The sequence below is a fragment of the Pelecanus crispus genome, chromosome 6 (genome assembly GCF_030463565.1).
Source record: "Pelecanus crispus isolate bPelCri1 chromosome 6, bPelCri1.pri, whole genome shotgun sequence".
NCBI classification, from domain to species: Eukaryota; Metazoa; Chordata; class Aves; order Pelecaniformes; family Pelecanidae; genus Pelecanus; species Pelecanus crispus.
The window spans coordinates 58,098,192-58,117,116 of record NC_134648.1 but is presented as its reverse complement, the minus strand read 5'-3'; the positions used below and the strand labels follow the sequence as shown (position 1 = coordinate 58,117,116).

At 35.8% G+C, this 18,925-nt stretch overlaps 1 protein-coding gene across 3 annotated transcripts in view; it reads left to right on the top strand.

The window, feature by feature from the left end:
- Nucleotides 1-18,925, top strand: part of ATG2B (autophagy related 2B) — a 48,074-nt gene that overhangs the window by 5,913 nt on the left and 23,236 nt on the right. For 2 of the 3 annotated variants that reach the window (XM_075713257.1, XM_075713259.1), the window contains exons 3-20: nucleotides 923-1,075; nucleotides 2,048-2,150; nucleotides 3,512-3,674; nucleotides 4,174-4,353; nucleotides 7,521-7,617; nucleotides 8,670-8,852; nucleotides 9,529-9,683; nucleotides 10,406-10,517; nucleotides 10,672-10,933; nucleotides 11,824-11,974; nucleotides 12,516-12,608; nucleotides 12,768-12,956; nucleotides 14,202-14,475; nucleotides 15,307-15,412; nucleotides 16,513-16,705; nucleotides 16,848-16,990; nucleotides 18,137-18,294; nucleotides 18,552-18,724. In XM_075713257.1, the coding sequence (XP_075569372.1) occupies nucleotides 923-1,075; nucleotides 2,048-2,150; nucleotides 3,512-3,674; nucleotides 4,174-4,353; nucleotides 7,521-7,617; nucleotides 8,670-8,852; nucleotides 9,529-9,683; nucleotides 10,406-10,517; nucleotides 10,672-10,933; nucleotides 11,824-11,974; nucleotides 12,516-12,608; nucleotides 12,768-12,956; nucleotides 14,202-14,475; nucleotides 15,307-15,412; nucleotides 16,513-16,705; nucleotides 16,848-16,990; nucleotides 18,137-18,294; nucleotides 18,552-18,724 (2,888 nt within the window). Of the gene's footprint in view, nucleotides 1-922; nucleotides 1,076-2,047; nucleotides 2,151-3,511; nucleotides 3,675-4,173; nucleotides 4,354-7,520; nucleotides 7,622-8,669; nucleotides 8,853-9,528; nucleotides 9,684-10,405; nucleotides 10,518-10,671; nucleotides 10,934-11,823; nucleotides 11,975-12,515; nucleotides 12,609-12,767; nucleotides 12,957-14,201; nucleotides 14,476-15,306; nucleotides 15,413-16,512; nucleotides 16,706-16,847; nucleotides 16,991-18,136; nucleotides 18,295-18,551; nucleotides 18,725-18,925 lie in introns of all 3 variants that reach the window. The other variant, XM_075713258.1, reaches the window with a different exon arrangement.

The following is an 18,925-nucleotide window of genomic DNA, read 5'->3' as shown; positions in this document are numbered from 1 at the left end:
AGATTGTCCCCATCCTTCCTATAGGCCCCCTTTAAGTACTGGAAGGCCGCACTAAGGTCTCCTCTCAGCCTTCTCTTCTCCAGGCTGAACAACCCCAACTCTCTCAGCCTGGCCTTGTAGGGGAGGTGCTCCAGCCCTTGGGTCATTTTTATGGCCCTGCCCTCCTCTGGACCCACTCCAGCAGGTCCATGTCCTTCTTGTGCTGAGGGCCCCAGAGCTGGACGCAGTGCTCCAGGTGGGGTCTCACCAGAGCAGAGCAGAGAGGCAGCATCACCTCCCTCGACCTGCTGGCCACGCTTCTTTTGATGCAGCCCAGGATACGGTTGACTTTCTGGGCTGCCAGCGCACATTGTTGGCTCATGTCCAGTTTTTCACCCACCAGTACCCCCAAGTCCTTCTCCGCAGGGCTGCTCTCAATCCCTTCATCCCCCAGCCTGTATTGATATTGGGGGTTGCCCTGACCCAGGTGCAGGACGTTGCACTTGGCCTTGTTGAACCTCATGAGGTTCACACAGGCCCACCTCTCCAGCTGGTAATGGAATAAGAAACTTTATAATAATTCTTAATAAAAAAAGAGTTATTTCCTTGATGTAATTTTGCCAATTATGCCTGAAAAATCATACCAATATAATAAAAGCACATGAGAAATCATTCACTTAAACCAGCGCTGAAGATTGGTTACACTAAATCCTGGTTTCATCTTGTTTATATTGAGTTTTCAAATGCAATCTAAATAGAGTAAAGTAATTTTAAACTAGTAAAGCATATAAAGAGAGATTGTAACTAGATTTGGTTTTAAGTATGACTTCTTACTAAGCTGTTGAAACTCTTTCCTGGATGTGCCAAATGCGTTATTTTGTTTTGTCTTTATTGTTTCAAAATGTTCAGAGTCAACTTTATTAAGACTTCTCTTACTCCACAGCATCTGGGTCTGAGCCTATGTATTGGTCAAGTTTTATGACCAGTAGTATGCAGCTTGCAAAAGAGTGTCTTAGCCAAAAATTGACAGATGAACAAGGAGAAGGGTCCCAGCCTTTTGAAGGACTTGAGAAATTTGCAGAAACTATTGAAACAGGTACGAATTAATTTTTGAGATCTGAAACTGAACATCTGAGATGTTCAGTTTATGTTGTGTCTCAGTTTTACAAAATGGCATCTCATTTGCCATAACTTGTCTTGCAGATTTTCACTTGTTACCTGTAAAATTTACACAAGAAGGCAGGACAATTGATCTTGTTTTCAAAGAGGGGGAAAAAACTCCATTTCCTTACTAAAATACGTGTATACTTCCCTCAGTCGACAGAATGAACCCTACTTCAGGCAAATTGGTGTTTGTTTACGCCAGAGCAAATCCAGCTAAATCTCTGCTTGAGTGATTGGTGAGATGCCTTAGTTTTGGAGGTTCAAATTTAGTTCATCACACAAACTTGGATTGTTAGTGGTGATGCTGTTGAGGGAGAAACAGAGAATGGCTTTTCAGCTATTTTTACGCAAAGCTGACCTGTTATGACATACGTATCTCAATAACCACACCACGATGTTAGAAGTACTTTATGAACTCTGTTTTTTGGTGGTGGTGGTTTTTTTTAACTAGAAGAAACTAAAGGCTTATGAACATACCGTGCAGTAGAGAACCTCATGCTGAAATGTCTGAGCTAAGGGAAATAGAAGTATTAAGCCAAAGTAGTGTAGTGCTGTAGCAATATGTAGGAGTTCAGACATGGTACACAGTGAAGCAGGTACTTTCTTTAAGGACCATCCACACTGAGCCATAGAGCAACTTGGTCCGAGTTGTCACTTGCTCAAGTATATGTGCATTAAAGGTCCATTGCTTGGTATGGATGTACATATTAGACATTTAGTAGGCGTTTATGTTGGATGTAACTTGATGTCTTGTTACATTATTAAACTCAATTGATTATTTCTGCTGAAATAGATATTGAGAACTTAAACAAAATGAAAGACTGTTTTAAATTGGTTATAAAAGTAATTGTTGAGTAACTAGACTTAAACGCTTGCATGGTATCTTGTTGTTTTCTCATTTAAGTTCTAAGAAGAGTGAAAGTTACCTTTTTAGATACCGTTTTGCGAATAGAACATGTACCAGAAAACTCTAAAAGTGGAACTGCACTTGAAATCAGAATCGAAAGGTAAAGATATTTTTTTAAATCTGTATTTTTTTTTTCTAAGGCACTTTTTGCCATTTCCTGTACAGTATATTTTACCCATGCACACACATTCTTAGTATAGTCAGACACTAGCACTTGAGCACCCCTTTTATAAAGCCAGTGAGCATTTTCTCCGCTTGACTTCCACTAAACGTGTTTAAGCTAAAGATATTTAACCGTGAAATTAGAAGACTTCTAGATTTTCCACAAAAAAGTTAATGACCACTTCTACAATTAATGAATACCATTTCTCAGATGTTCAACAGTCAATGGATATTATTGGCAAATCAGGCCATGTCTTATGCAAAGGGGTTTCAATATCTTAACAGTCTTGTTGTGTACTGAAGACACTTTAATTTCTTTTCAGGACTGTATCTTTCTTTCTGAAAATATTTAAACTGCAGAATTTTAGGTCCTCTGTGAGCTTTCAGAAGAGCCCACATGTGTTCTGTAATTACTTTAAACTTCAATACTGTCATGTTCTTAAAGTATTTTTTCTGACCAATGGGAAAGTGTAATCGTATTTTCTTGCAAAGTGTTGAAATCATTACCAAATGAAACTGATTCTTACTAGGAAATGCTAATGAAATATATTTGGTTTTAAACTTTCATAAACTTCAGGTTGTTATGTTCAATTCAAGACAGATGACAGTAAAACTGTAATTATTTTTCTTATGGAAGTCCATTTCTAGAACAAACATCCTTTTCTGTACTTTAAAAACTAGACTGAAACAAACTGTGAAATAGCATGTTGTTTTGATGTTTGATATGTTTTATTTATGGAGAGATAGGTGTATTTTTCCACTGTAAATTCTATCATGTGGAGACTTGCATCTTTTTTAAGAGTTTCCTGTTTATGCTGTCTCTCAGTATTATAATGTAAGAAATTTAATTTCACAGAAATTTTACAGGATTGGAGCCTATTTTCTCAATTTTCAACTTTCATTTTGACACAGAATGTTACTTTCAAGTAGTACTTTTAGACAACAGAAAAATGTTAGATGGCAGATTTTAAAAAAGTTCTGATTTTAAAGCAAGAATTGCGCGTGTCCTAATGGAAACGTATGTATAGGAGTGTTGGGCAGACTCCTTCACTTTGTGGTCAGAATAGACAAAAGTACTAGGATATATTCACACTGGAAGCATGTCACAATTGTCCTGTAGAAAACTTAAGATTTCCACCCATTCTCAGAGAGTGGTGGTTTCTCCTTTCAGAACAGTCAATGGCATTGTAAATAGTATGGAGAGAGAGAGCATGTACAGACTTAGAAGCTAAATGGCACAATAAAGGTTAACAATTTGCACGCACCTACCATATTTATTTCCTTGTTTTTGTCTCCCAGAACTATGTACTGTGATGAAACTGCAGATGAGTGCTCTGGAATTAATATACATCAGCCCACAGCTTTTGCTCACAAGTTACTGCAGCTCTGTGGTGTCTCTTTCTTCTGGGATGAGTTTCCTGCATCAGCAAAGTCCTCCCCAGTGTGTTCAGCTACACAACTGGTAAAATTAAATACATTATACAAGAATGTAAATTGATGAAGGATAGAATATATTACTATATATTAGATTTATTCTGAAGGATATAGGAGTCGAACTTCTACTTGAATCTGTGTTCGATAAGTGTTATAATCACTTCCTGTTGATTTTGAGGAGGGGGGAGGAAATAGAGACTTTAGGACTGAGTAAAACTTGGCATGTATTGTACTGGAATCAGTACAATTCCAAACTGGAATTTGGTTGCAACTTTAATGTGTAGAAGTCCTCTACAATTCACTGTTCTGTGGAAACTTGCTCCACTTTTTTGCAAAGGCCTAATGTGTCACGTTTTTCACACATTGTTTCTTTCACAGTTATCAATACATGTTTTCAATGCCATTGTCAAACTTACATTTGTGTAAAATGATCATTTGTGTGATAAGCTTATTTGAAATGCTTGGGTTTTTTTTTTTTAATAAGAAATGGGATACATTCTTATTCCTTTCTCTTTTAACATTTTAAGGCAACTGAACCAAAGCTTTCGCCTAGCTGGAATCCAAAAATAATTTATGAACCACATCCGCAATTAACAAGGAACTTGCCAGAAATTACTCCTTCTGACCCTGTACAGATCAGTAAGCTGATTGGTAGAATGGAATTGAGCCTAACATTAAAGCAGAATGAAGTACTTCCTGGAGCTAAGGTTAGTCATGCTTTCCTGGTCTTTAACTAAATTAATAGTTACGTAGGATTTTATTTTTTCAACTGCATATGAAAAATGGTGAGACTCTCAAGGGGACAGAATCCACCTAGTTTTGTTTTAGAGTCTCTGCATTCACAACGAATATATATGTCTAATAAGACATCTTTACAGTGGCCAGACAACCGAATGGCACACTGAAATCTGTTAAAGGAGAATTCCTGTATGTTAGAGAGACTGAATTTATGTATTGGAGTAACTCCTGAGAAAGTTGTTTTGTTTTCATGGAACTCCTGCTGCTATTCATTTATCCTTTCTTGTAGCAGTATGACTGACTTTGCCTATGTATGTGTGGAATGTTTAACTGGTTGGTTAAAATCACTTTGGTTTTAAAAGGGTATAATTTACTTCAACAATTACAAGTAAACCTTAAATTATTAATTAGGTAGCAGCATTGTAAAAATCACATGAACACTTCTTCTTCTGAATTTTTATATTAAAATTTATAGTAAATCAAATAATAATGCCATATTTAAATGGTACTAGTTAATTTAATACTTTATTTGACTTTTACATAAAGATACAGGAAGCAAAGGAATTGAAAATAAAGCCCTATTTTATTTTTTTTTTTAAAGTGTGACTACATAAGTAAAGTTGTGCAAATATATTCCCCTTGTCTCCAATTTTAAAATTGGCTATTGACCTGTCTTCTATAGTGCACTATAATCTACAGAAAGCAGAAAGTTTCTACTGCAGTATAAAAGTTTGTCCAGCAATTTCTAGTCAATCCTTATAACTTGTTTATTCAGTAGAAGAGTCCTTGAAAAGTGAAATAACATATTTTGTTTGGTGTGAAATAGAAAAATGCTAGCTATTTCAAAAGTATGAATGGTTAATGCAGTTAACACCTGTAAATTAACTGATGTCCAAATATTTCTAAAGATCAAAAGTTTTCCACTTCTATATCACTAGTTGTATTTTAAGGTAGCCAGAAGAAAACCGTCAAGGTCAGAGATGAGAGTAATTTTTGGTTTGTAGAACTTGAATATAATAGAATGCAGAGCAGTGGTCCCTGCAAATTGGGCTTGAGTACAGGTAAAACACTTGATATGTTAAATAACAGCAACATCTGAACTAGTGAATAGATGTAATACTACATGGCAGAATTAAAGAAGGGCCTGGTTTTTGATTTGTCAGGTAGAGTTCATGCAGATTTGAAAGAACATAGGTGCAGTATATTGCTTAGTCTAGGTTAAATTTTTTTTTTTCTTTTTTTACTCTGGAAACTGAATTATGTTAGAACACCTTTGATTAGGTGTTTCAAGCATGTAAACTACAAGATATGCTGTATAAGTTCATGTCGAGTATGACACTCTTCAGTCATTTCATTTTCTTTCAACTCTTTCCAAAGGGTGAAGAAAATAGTAGGAAACAGTATACAAAACTAATTGATCATGTATTTTCCCTGCTTAGGTAAATATTCCCTTAAGGTGTTTATGAGCTAAAGTATATTTTCATATAAATGCATTCCACTGCATGCCTTTCCTGCCTCCCCGCGTGTGGTGGATTGACCTCGGCCGGCTGTCATACACCCATCCGGCTGCTCTCACTTGCGTTCCTCAACAGGACAGGGGGAGAGAAATGTGATGGAACAGCTCATGGATTGAGATAAAGACAGGGAGACCACTTAGCAGTTAGTCACAGGCACAGTAGACTCAACTTGGGGAAAATTAATTGAATGTATTGCCAATTAGAATGGAGTTGGATGATGAGAAACAAACTAAACGACCTTCCCCTCACCCATTTTTCTTCCCAGGTTCAACTTCACTTCTTCATTCCCAACTCTTCTACTTCCTCACCACCTTGAGCAGTGCAGGAGGGGTGGGGCATTGAGGGGTTGCAACCATAACAGTTCCTCTCTGCTGCTCCTTCCTCCTGACACTTTTCCCTTACTCCATTGTGGGTCCCTTGGGCTACAGTCCTTCACAAGCTGCTTCAGTGAGGGTCCTCTCCATAGGCTACAGTCCAGCAGGATAAACCTGCTCCCATATGGGTCCTCCATGAACTGCAGTTCCTGACAGGAGAACCTGCTGCTGTATGGGATCCTCTCCATGGGCTGCAGCACCTGCCAGGAGCCTGCTCCTGTGTGGGCTCTCCACAGCTTCCTTCAGGGTGCATCTCCCTGCTGCAGGGTGGGGTCTGCCATGAACTGCATCGTGGATATCTGCTCTGGTGGGGAGTATCTGCTCTGGCACCTGGAGCACCTTCTCCCCCTCCTTCTTCCCTGACCTTGGTGTTTACAGGATTGTTTCTCTTTCTTTGTTTTTTTCCTCGATGCCTGTGCAGTATTTTGCCCTTTCTTAAACGTGTTTTCACAGCGGCACCACCAGCTTTGCTGACGGGCTGAGGTGGGTCCATTATAGGGCTGGCTGGAACCAGCCCTGCCCAGCATGGGGCAGACCCTGACCTCTTAGCACAGAGGCTACCCCTGCAGCGCACCCTGCTGCCAACACCTTGCCACCTACACCCAATACAATGAGTAATAATCATGAGTGGACCGATGTCTGTGAGTACAGGATTCCAGAAGTGAAAAATAAATCTGTACAAGTCCTTAAAATAAATTTAGCTTGAGCTGCTCTCAAAAGATAAGTGGCTTGCTTTGTTGTATACCATGTCAAACCAATTAGACTTTACAATAAACATACCACTCTTTATGGAGAGAGTATGTGAATTTATTAATCTGTGTACTAGAGAGAAGTCCTGAAGAGAACCTTTATAGTTTTTAAGGTCTACTTCAGAAGGTGCTGACTTCAGTATTTTATAATTAGTACATAATACTAACTTCATATTGTTGATTACTTCTGGAATTATTGAAGAAGCAAAACAACTAGAAGGTTAGTGGTATTCTTGAGTTTTCCTATTAGGTGATTCTGTACTTATTTTAAGCTTAAATTGTGAGTGACACACCTGCGTTCATCCTGCCAAGCTACAGATTGGAAGCAATACACAATTAAATTTCTAGCTGCTGTTGTGTAGAAGATGAAGATACTGCTGGAATGGCTGTATCCTTTACAGCATCAAAATCTATTATCAAAATAGTTGATTCAAGACTTTTAAAGAAAAATTCCTTAAGTGTTCTTGAAATTTTTTCTTTTTTTTTTTTTTTTTAGTTGGATGTAGATGGACAAATAGACTCTGTACATCTATTTCTGTCACCAAGGCAGGTGCATCTTTTATTGGACATGGTAGCAGCTATTGCTGGACCAGGCAAGTGAACATTCTGTAAATGTTAAGTATATATTACGGTGGATGAAAAATAAACTTTGCAAGATAAACAAGTTTCCTCAGTGGAAAAAAGTATTTGTGGTGGTAGATTATTATTAATTTTTACCTTATCCTAGCAAAATATTTTGTAGCTGCTTGCAGTAGGACTATGATCAATTTATTGACTTCAGTTGCAAATTATACATGCTGGTAATGAAAATCTAGGTAACAAGTAAGGCTTGACAAGTGACTATGTAATAGGACAAGAGATGGGGAAATGGTAGGTGGAGAAAATCAGGAGGCCAGAACAATTTTGCTTCTTGTAGCTTCTGTTTTATGAGAGGGACTTAGCAATCTGGTTCCTTCTCTGTCCTGTGCTTTAGTGACAGGCACAGAAAACATAGCACAGACAGTAATTGTGTGTGTTTGTCCATATTTGTTACATAGTAACAGCAGTGTTCAGACTACTGCACTAGCAGGATGTTCCAGTTTGTGTTCCCCCCCATCTACCTAATGTAACAACACTTATTATTAGGATAGAGAAACTTTTTGAAAAGGTTTGTCATGTCCTGGGTAGATGCTTAATATTCTTCTAAAGATACTGATATATTTGTTGTACTGGACTTGTTCATTGGTTTTGGATAAAAGGATTACATATAGTTTCTCATATGTGCCATCTTCAAACCTGAAATTTTAATAATTCCTTAACAGTAAAACCATTGAGAGACTGTGTTCCTAAAGCTGACTGAGAAGAGAGATACATGCTGATATTACATGTGAACACATTTGCATATATGACCTTAAAATATCTTCTTCAGACTTGAAATTAATGAATGCTAGGGAGAGAGTAATCTGTTTTGGGCAAGTAAAATCTCCAAAACAACAAAATGCAGGTATATACACATCTGATGTACACCAGATATGTGTATATATATACAGATGGATATATATATACAACAGCAGCAAGTGGTTAATTTCCAGATTCAGTTCTGAATTTTCTTTGGGATACTGGTAAGGAAATTACAGTGGGCTTTCTGTCCTTTTTTTGAATTCAGAGAGCCTAAGCAGGATAGAATTGTCAAACAAAGATAGGAAGAACCGGCCAATGCAACAGGAAGATGAGTATCGGATTCAGATGGAGTTGAAACGTTATTTAAGAAAAGAGTCTTTATCTGCAGGAGCGTCATCTGAACAAAGCTTCTATGAGACAGAGAGTGCCAGAACACCTTCTAGTCGTGGCAAGTATAAAAGATGATGCAGCATAGCAAATAACCTGTTGTTAAGATTATATAAATTGACGGTTCATCTTTTAATCTTACTAACTTTAGTATCAAAAGAACTTTGAAATACAATTATTCTATGCTATTAATTGTACTGTTGAATAAAAAATTAACACCTAGTTTAGGTATCAGGCTAGACTTGATTCAGTATTTTATTCAAGCAGTTCAGTAATCTGTATGTTACTGTGCAACACGGTAAATACACATGCAGTGTAACATCTTTTCAAATGCATGGTTGAGGAAATAAAATAGAGTAATAGTTGCATTGCCCTGATATTTATGTTTTTATTTGAATAATCTTTTGCTGATTATTTTTAATGTGAAAATACGAACTTTGATTTGTCGAAAGGAGAGTATATGAATTTATAGAAGTTATGCCAACTTGAATATGAAAATGGAACATTTAACTGGTTTAGTGTGTACTAGGTTTTTTTGCCTTTTTTTAATAATCTCTGTCTGTAGGTACTACTAGTCTCAATGCCAAGAGAACTTGGAACTTCTGTAAATAATACATTTAGCTGGTTATTCTGTCTAGCAGTTAGATTTCTGAACTTACGAATAAATTTCTGTTAAAAGTAAAGTGCTGGGGTTTTTTATTAGTAAATAACTCTTTACTATCCATGGTTCTCATTAGAAGAAGAAGTTTTCTTCTCAATGGCTGACATGGACATGTCTCACAGCCTTTCCTCCCTTCCACCTCTTGGAGACCCTCCAACTATGGATCTAGACTTGTCTTTAACCAGTACTTACACAACTACACCGGCAGGATCTCCACTGAGCACTACAGTGGTATAGTATTAACTACATTTAAAATCCTTTTGAAATTAATACTTTTGTCTGAAACTTGCATAAATATTCTCTACAATATCAAGAATTATTGCAAAATTCTAGGACAACTGAAAATGCTTACAGCTGATAGTGTTCCTTTTCTGCTATGGAAATTTTATTGGAAAGTTTCTCATCTGTTTGGCTACCAAGACAGGAAAGGGAATCGATTTGTTTTCAAATGCCTTGAAGCTTATATAGGATGCTTTATGATTTATTTTCTTTTGAATAACTGCATGTTTGCCATCTGGGTTTTCTTTTAATATGGACTACAAAGGCAGTGACAATAAAAAGTACAAAATTCTTGTATTACGTTATTCCCCAAACAACATAAAAATTATGCTGTAGATATCTCCATCTTTCCCAAATCTGTGTGCCTAATGTTTTGCTTAATGAAAGCCATGGAGAACAGTTGTGCTTTTTAAGAGAAATAGGAGAATGTATGGTCATGGAGAGAGCAACTTCAGCTTTAGAAGTATGTTGGTGTAGTCAATCATAGAATTAGAAAGCATGTCCTAAAGTGAAGCATATCTACGTTGTTTAGTTGAGCACTAATACGTCATGAAATGGCGTGCTGTTCATTGTTTATGCATGTATTTTCTTTTTGTTCCTTTATCTTATTTATGTTTGATGTAATGTCTAACATCTATTTGTCAAATTTGAGATCATATATATTTTTGTTTTAGCTTCAACCAACTTGGGGTGATTTTCTTGATCGTAACAAACAAGAACTACAGCCTCCAAGAGGTTCTTCACTTACAGCCAACATGGTTCACCAGACTTCCTTAAAAAGGACATGTGAGTAAAAATGTTTTGTACTCTGCTCCCCAGATGATTCTGGAAACGAATTGTTGTGCAGCAACTTGGTAAAAACAAATGAAAATCAAAAGTAAGATGATTTTATAGATGTGTTATTGCTGAAAAATTACGTGAACTTAATTTTGTATTTCAGCTATTCCATCCAGATCTGTTTCTGTGGATGAATCCAGACCTGAGCTTCTTTTTAGACTGGCAGTTGGAACTTTCTCAGTGTCTGTACTTCATATTGACCCTTTACCCCCACCTGAAAGTTCATTGAACCTTAACCCATTGACACCAATGGCTCGGGATTTCTTTACCCGAATAGAAAAGATTGAGCCAGTTAAGTTTTCAACAGAAGATTTTCTGTCCTTCCGAGAAGTATTTGCAGAAGCTTGTTCTCATGATCACCTTAGGTATAACTTTGTTTATTAATAAATATAATTAACAAAAATATCTTTTAAGTAAATTTGAATAAAGTAAGTTTATTTCCATAGGAATTGTGTCACTTAATATTTGAATTGCATTAGACTTTTAATTTCAGAATAGCCTTGAATTTTGATGTCTGTTGTCCAAGACTGTTTATTATTTTTAATTAAAAAAAAGAAGGAAAGTGCATAAACATTAAAATCAGTCTAGCTCTTTTCAACAACAGGTGAATTAAACTAGGTACAGTTTCTACCACAGAAATCTAGCAAGTCAAGAATCATTAAGTAAATTATTTCTTTAGAAATAGCTGTATTTTACAGGACCATCTATATTCCAATGTAGGGATTTGTGCTTGAAGGAGCTTAGGGTTTTACTTAGTGCAAAATAGTATATCAGTAAGGATAAAAAGTAAGTGTGAGCAAAATTGTAAAGTTAGTCAACAGTCTTTTTTTTCCAAAGTTTTTACTGTCCCAGTACAGTGTGTGAAGTAAAATATTTAAGGGTGTATATATATTTTCTTACCTTATGCACGTAATTTAGACTTCCTGAGGCATTTGACTTTTTCATTGTCTATATAAGGATGTTAGATTCCCAGCTTTGTGAATTGCACCTTAAGTTAGATGTCTAAAGTGTTCTTTACAAATTTCTCTACACTGACTATTGTTGAATGTGTAACATAAGTGAGCTCCATTGTCTTTGTTGCTAAAGCTATAATCTGTTATAATTAGAATTTTTTCTTATTTTTGAAGATCTTATGGCAGCTTTAATGATTTTTAAAAGGATTGTAGTGATCCTTTTTTACAAATTTAGATCTTGACTTTTCATAATTTTTATTGTTTTATGATACTTTTCATAATTCATAATTTTCATAATTCAGATTTATAGGTACTGGCATCAAAGTGTCTTATGAACAAAGACAAAGGACTGCCTCTCGAAGTTTTAGTACTGATCTATCCATTGGAGATATGGAGTTCCTGGAATGCCTCTTTTCTACTGACTCTCATTCCATTCAGCCTCACTACACAGAGGTATGTGAAAAATACAGGGAATTCCACAGAAAAGAAATCTTAATTGTGTTACTGAGAATGCTAGATTTTAAAATGGTTGTAATTTTAAAATGTTTTAATTTTTTTTTTTTTTAATGCGTTACGGTTTTAAAATGCAACTTATATTTTAATTACAAGCTCAAATAGTGAACCAGACTGCTGTCACACCTGACAGGAATAGCGTTAAGTAGCCAAACTTCACTAGTTTACTTCTCTTTTAAATATGCTTAACATAGTTTGGGAATTAGAGTAAATGTTTTCCAAAAACTGACCGATGGAGTTGAGCAATGCGAAGGTTTCTTTGGGTGATGATTATTCTTCCAGCTCTTTTAATGGTCTGAGACATCCAATAAAGTGGCTGAATAAGTGGACTGAGTAAGTGATTGGGCTGGGGCCCTGTTCGCTGACTTGCGTGTAGGGTTACCTGCTGTCTGTTCTAGGTAAAATAGCATAAATGTCTTTTTTTGTGGCAACTCTTTCTTCCTTATCTATTAATTATTTTTAACTCTATTTTATTCTAAAGCTGCTGACATTTCATTCTGAAGAAGGAAATGATTCTCATGCTATGCCATGCCTTCAGCTTCATTATAAGCATTCAGATAATAGAGGACCTCAGGTAAGGTGGGAGGTTAAAACCACACCTTTATCTAATTTTGTGCATTTTAATAGAAAGGTATCTTTCTTGTAAAACAGAGACTACTTAACTCTCAGTTACTATAATTTACTTCATTATATTGTTTTTAAGGATTTTAGAGCTTTTTCTCTTTCTTTTCAGGGTAGTCAAGGGAGACTCAGTTCTGTTCCACAGAAAGCAGAATTACAAATAAAGTTAAGTCCAGTGTTTTGTGAGCTTGATATTAGTATTGTAGATAGATTAAATTCATTACTTCAACCACAGAAACTAACTACGGTGGAGATGATGGCATCTCACATGTATGGTTCTTACAACAAGCACATAAGTCTGGTAAGTTAAAAGTGAAATTGATTAATAAACTTGATCTTTTGCAGGAGGAAGGCAGGATGGCAGTAAGCCTGAGATGGCTAATTCTGATGGATTGGGGGGGCGGGGGGTGTGTTTTTTTGTTTTACTTCTGATACAGAACAGTAGTCAGCTGACATAGATACTCATTTTAGATTCAGTGACTGCATGCTTGATAACAGATCTAAAGACAATGGTAGCTGCTTGGCAAACTGTAAGTTCTCAGCTTCTTGAAGCAAGCAGAACTGGGTAAAAAAGAGGAATCTTAACTGACTTCTAATCCCTAATCTGTCCCATCATACTCTCCAGCAGCTGATATAAACTGTTGCTGGCAATTCCACTTCTATACTGAAATCTTAAGGTGTCACAGTTAGCCCAGTTGTCTCTGCTGTGCTTACCTGCTTTTGGGGTAGGTAATAGAAAGGGTGGGGAACGTATCCATTGTGTTCTAGTGATCGTGTACCAACAGAAGAAGTTGGAGCTTGTTTGTCTTTATTCAGGTTGTAAGTAGGATTTAAGTGTTAGTATATTTAGCACAATAACATTAAATTTGAAGGCTTTTCTTGAAATACATGAGGAAGGATTAATGCAATTAACTGATTTTCCACACAGCGACAAATATATTCATGTAATTTTATTGCTGCATTGATTGATTACAGAAAAATTAGTCTTCAAAACTTAATTAAGAAAATCCTAATTTAAAAACTTTGTAAGACATCAATAATTTCTATCAATATGGTTATGTCCTGAAAGTTTGATTCTTTTCAATGATGGTCAGCAATAAGCTACACTTAGGGAGGTTTTGAATGACATGTCAATGACAGGAGCTGGAAACCAGGAGTTACTGAAAGGGGCAAATACGCATGATAGTAGTTCCCAGCTTCTCAACAACAGCATTTTTGAAAAGAAAAAACCTGTGAGACTTGGTATTCCCTAACTGCAGCTGAATATTATTTGGTATTCTCACTCTCTAATTTAAGAGAAAATAGAAAGATAGCCATTTTCAAAAGATTGCTAACCTCTGCAAATACTTGACTTCTAAGTAGAATCTTAACACCACCAATTAGAGAAGAATATCCTAAGAGTAATAATAATTGGTCCTAATACGTGTTTTATGTGCTATATGAAAACTTAATCTTTTTACATACTACATCATCAAAAGCTTTCCCCATAGTAATTTTTAGTGCTATTTTCTCTAATTTAGTTTTTTTCCTTTACTTTGTTTTTTAGCATAAAGCATTTACTGAAGTTTTTCTGGATGATTCACATACTCCTGCAAACTGTAGAGTTTCAGTTCAAGTCACTGCCCCAGCATTAAATCTGTCTGTTCGCTTCCCAATACCTGACCTACGGTCAGATCAGGAAAGAGGACCATGGTTTAAGAAATCACTTCAGAAGGAGATTCTTCATCTTGAATTTACAGATATGGAATTCAAAACTGAGTTTGTAGGAGGGTCAACTCCAGAACAAGTTAAACTAGAACTTACCTTTAAAGACCTAACTGGTAAGAATGTTAACATTATATTCAAATACTCTTTTTTATTTTCCCAGATACTACATAGTTGAGACAAAGGTCCTCTCGCATGGATTAACACAGGGAGTGTCTTTCCACTTGAATTTTGGAGCAGATATCTCTGCTGCAGTTTAGTATTCTGCACTAAATGTCGGCATAAGTCAAAATAATACTACTAGCAGGAGAGGCTAATGTATATAGGTGTAGTGCTTGCATTCTTGCTTTTTTGAGATCCGAGCCATTACTTCTGTTATTTTCTGTTATGCCGTTACATCCTAAATTGAAACAAACTGGGATCTCTGGGATCTCTTAATCATGGTGTTAGGGTAAGTTTTTGTAGATTTGTAGGAGGATACTACAGCTATGCAAATTAGGAATCTCAAGTCTAGTCTAGAAATGAAGTGTATGATGTCCTAAATAACTGTAATTGAGAAAACTTTAGTACTTCATGCCTCTAATATCTTTCAAAGTAATAAATCTGTGAGACTGGTTTATACTGGTAACGTTCTCTGCTGATTGGTTATTCTGTGTACTTTTCAAGGCTGTGACGTAATGTGGTGATGCTATAAAAGTAAATGCAGGTATCTATGCATCAGAAGCATCTGGTTTTCTAACTGTTGCTAGTTAGAAGATAATGTGAAATAGTTTTTGTTTCTAGAAATTAATACTTAATTTTTGGAGGAAAAGACAAAATTTGCATAAGTACCTTAGTAATAGCATTGACAAGTTAGTCTGTTGGACTCCAACCTGAGGAATGGGCAACCTGAAGTTAGCAGTTGTCATTCCTGTGTTAATTTTTAAAAAAAATCTTTTTCTATTCAGGTTCATTTGAAGAAGATAATGCAGAAGCACCAATAAAGTTTTTTCAAGTGTCTGGTGGCATAGATGGAGATATAACATCATCATCGGACAATTTTGACTGGCCTCGGTAAAATGATGTTTTGTTTTTTTTAATGCAGGTTGTTGGGATTTTTATGAAGCACTGTTTTTCTAATTTTAATGCAGACTACCTGTGTGGTAAATGCTTTAAAATAATTTGCAAAATAAAAACACGTAGCTATTGAAAACCCCCAAGAATTTGTAAAAAAACCCTAGCCACCACCACCCCCCCCCAAACCCCAACCAAACCCAACACACCCTCCCCCCCCAAAAAAAAAACCCAAAACGTCTCCATTTATAATAATGTAAAATGGTTTTAATGTGTAATGGTTTCTGTGTACACTTGACTAAATTTCAGTGAAAGTTAGGTGAATGATTAGAGATGTGAAACTTTCTCCCATTTTTGTTGTGGTGGGTTTTTTTTTTTGGTCACTTTGTCTTTTCTCCTACTTCTACATTCAAGACTAAATACCAAACAAAAAAAAATCTCAGTCAAATTTTGCCTCAAAATATTAATATAAGCTGGTAAAAAGCCATAACAACAATAAGGATAATTATATTGTGACTGAATTATTGCAATACTTCAGAGTTACTGAACAGAATGACTAAACACCTGTAGCATTTAATAAGATGTTTAAAGAGACAACTTCAGATTTGCCAAAGAATTTCCCACATGTGTTTTTTGCCACAAAACTTAGTGGCTTTCTGACAACATGGTTGTATGTACGTTTTTTCAGCATGGTTTAGTTTTATAATGGTACAAATACATTTTTCTATAACAGTGTGTACATGTACTACGTCATGTAGCAGAGTATTCTTTCAATAGCTGTTGATGGTCTAATGACACAAGCATTATTTTGGGAGAGCGCTAGGTTTTTCTTAGGTCACCTGATGGAGCTGAAAAAAGCAGACACTTAACCTTTTCGCCTGATGGTTCTTTTTCCTACAAGTTTGGTGTTTTTCTTAATGGTATCACTTTATCTAATAAAATACATTATTGTCTAATAAAAAAATCCCTGGTCTTTGAGCTATTTAGTCTGTGTGTATTTAATAGCTAGCTAGTAGAGCTAGGGGACATGTGACTGTGCATCAGTATAAAAATTCTAAGCATCTCTAATGGCTTATTCTGCATAACTTCTCCAATGTCAGGATTGTATTGAAAATAAACCCTCTGGCTGTGCACTCTATTCTGGAAAGGATAGCAGCTGAGGAGGAAGAAGGTGATAATAACTTTCAAGAGGAAGAAGAAGGAGGGTCTCATTCTTTGAAGGATGTGTGTGATATTAGAAGACCAGAGCCTTCTCCTTTTTCTTCTCGTAGGGTCATGTTTGAAAATGAAGAGGTACTATGAAATTTTGTTATTGCTTTGTGCTTATGGTAGACGAAATTAATACATTCTCACTACTTTATATGCATCTTCTGGCTTCCGGTTTTGTTTTTTTTTACTTAAGAGGTTTTTTTGGTTTTTTTTTCTTTTCTTTCAGATGGTGATGCCAGGAGATGTTGTTGAAATGACTGAGTTTCAGGATAAAACAATTAGCAATTCTCACTATGTACTGGAACTCATGTTACCAAACATTCACTTAACATTACCAAACAAAAGCTTTTATGAAAAACTTTACAATAGGCAAGTATGATAATTGTTTTGCTTGGTTATCGTGACCTGTAATTTTAGTTCTGTATTCATTGTTGATAAAAGCAATTGAATGAGCAGCTATAGCAGGAATTCATTTGTATAGTTTTCTAAGAACATAAAATGGTATAGAAATATTCTTCCAGGTTAACATCAGAGATGCCACTGTGTCGTATATCTGATAGCAGCCAGCTGCTAAAACGTGTTCGGCAGATTTTGTAAACAAAGGGTTAAGTTAAATAGTCTTTTGCTTTCAGTGAATACTTTGTTCAGATCTCTGTCCGCAATGTTTCATTTTGCTCTAATCTTTCTGAATTCACCTTTATAAATAGATCACTGTACTTCAAAAACTGTTGCATTCAGTGTTATTCTTTCCTTTTTATTCAGTGATTCTCCATCTAAAAATTAAGAGTCCACAAGGCAGGCAGGGGAAAAAACCCTAAGAACCCAGTTTTTTAAGCCTTAAAAAGGCTTACGAAAGTGTAGAGAAAGTGAACCCAACTTATGGATAGGTGTTCAGCATTTTTTTCTGTTATTTTAATCTCTGAAAAACAAAGAAATACAACTAGATTAAATCAACTAAAAAATAGGTATTATGCTACAAATTAGCTACATAGAGATTCTGATCTATTTTAGCCTCTGATAGGCATTACTTTACTTCCAAAGCATTTTTTCACTGCCAAAGTGGCAAAGCTGAACCTTTCATTGAATATTCTTTTGGTGTACTTACACTGAATGTTACATATCTTTACCCCGACAGACACAGACTCGCTTGAAATGAACTAATGTTTCCTGCAACTTTGCTTGAAAATTGATGTGATCAAAATAGGGTTTTGTCACCCCTCCTCCAACCTACTGAGCTAATATACACCTACTAATAGGGGCTTTGGTTCACTGTCAAATGTTAGGCTTTGATATGTGCATACCATAACTAGGGGGAAAGAAAGTTACTTTCATTATTTATTGCTTTCACTCATGAATACATTATTCTTTCTTGTGCTCTTGAACTTTTTTCTCTTCCTTGTTTATGAAATCTGAAATCTGTTACATGAAGTCTGCAAAGGAAGTACTGCTTGACTGACCTTATATTAAGTGGGAATAGTCATACATTTTGTATAATGATAACTTATTTCTTCCTAGGATCAGCAATGATTTATTGTTGTGGGAACCCACTGCTCCGTCTCCTGTAGAAACATTTGAAAACCTTTCTTACGGTGTTGGACTATCTGTGGCCAGCCAGCTCATCAACACTTTCAGTAAAGACAGCTTTAGTCAATTTAAACCTGCAGTTCATTATGGTAATACACTTAATAAATCATCTAGAACTATAGTGATTCAAAAGCATAATTGGCTGAAGTGATTAAGCTGATAGTGGAAAGAATTTGCAAACTTATAAGAAAGGATTTACTTAAACCAGGAAGAAAAAACATAGATTACTGTTTAATTAAGTAAAATAAGTATGAAATTGAATTGCATTACCGATGGAAAAACAATGAGTATTGGCATAATATGTGTACTAGCTGGAGAGTTAGTTGTTTTGAATTTTTTCTATTAGATGACGAGAGTGGGTCTGAGGAAGAAACACTACAGTATTATTCTGCTGTTGATCCAAGCTATCGTTCACGCAGAAGGAAAAAGCCTGACTCTCAGAATAAGAACTCACAAAGCTTTCTGTCTGTTCTGCTAAATGTGACGCATGGATTAGTGTCAATATTCACAGATGTAAAGGTGAGACACTGGGGCTGGAAAAAGTTCTTCTGTTGTTTTGACCATGGGATTCCCTTTATGCTGTATGTACTGTTTTTTGGAAGGAACAAGTGTTTATAACAGTAATTCTGTAATCTTCATACTATTGTACTATAACTAGACAATAACGCAACACAATATTTTAGTAATTCTGTTTGCTTTACATGAGAATAACTAAATGCA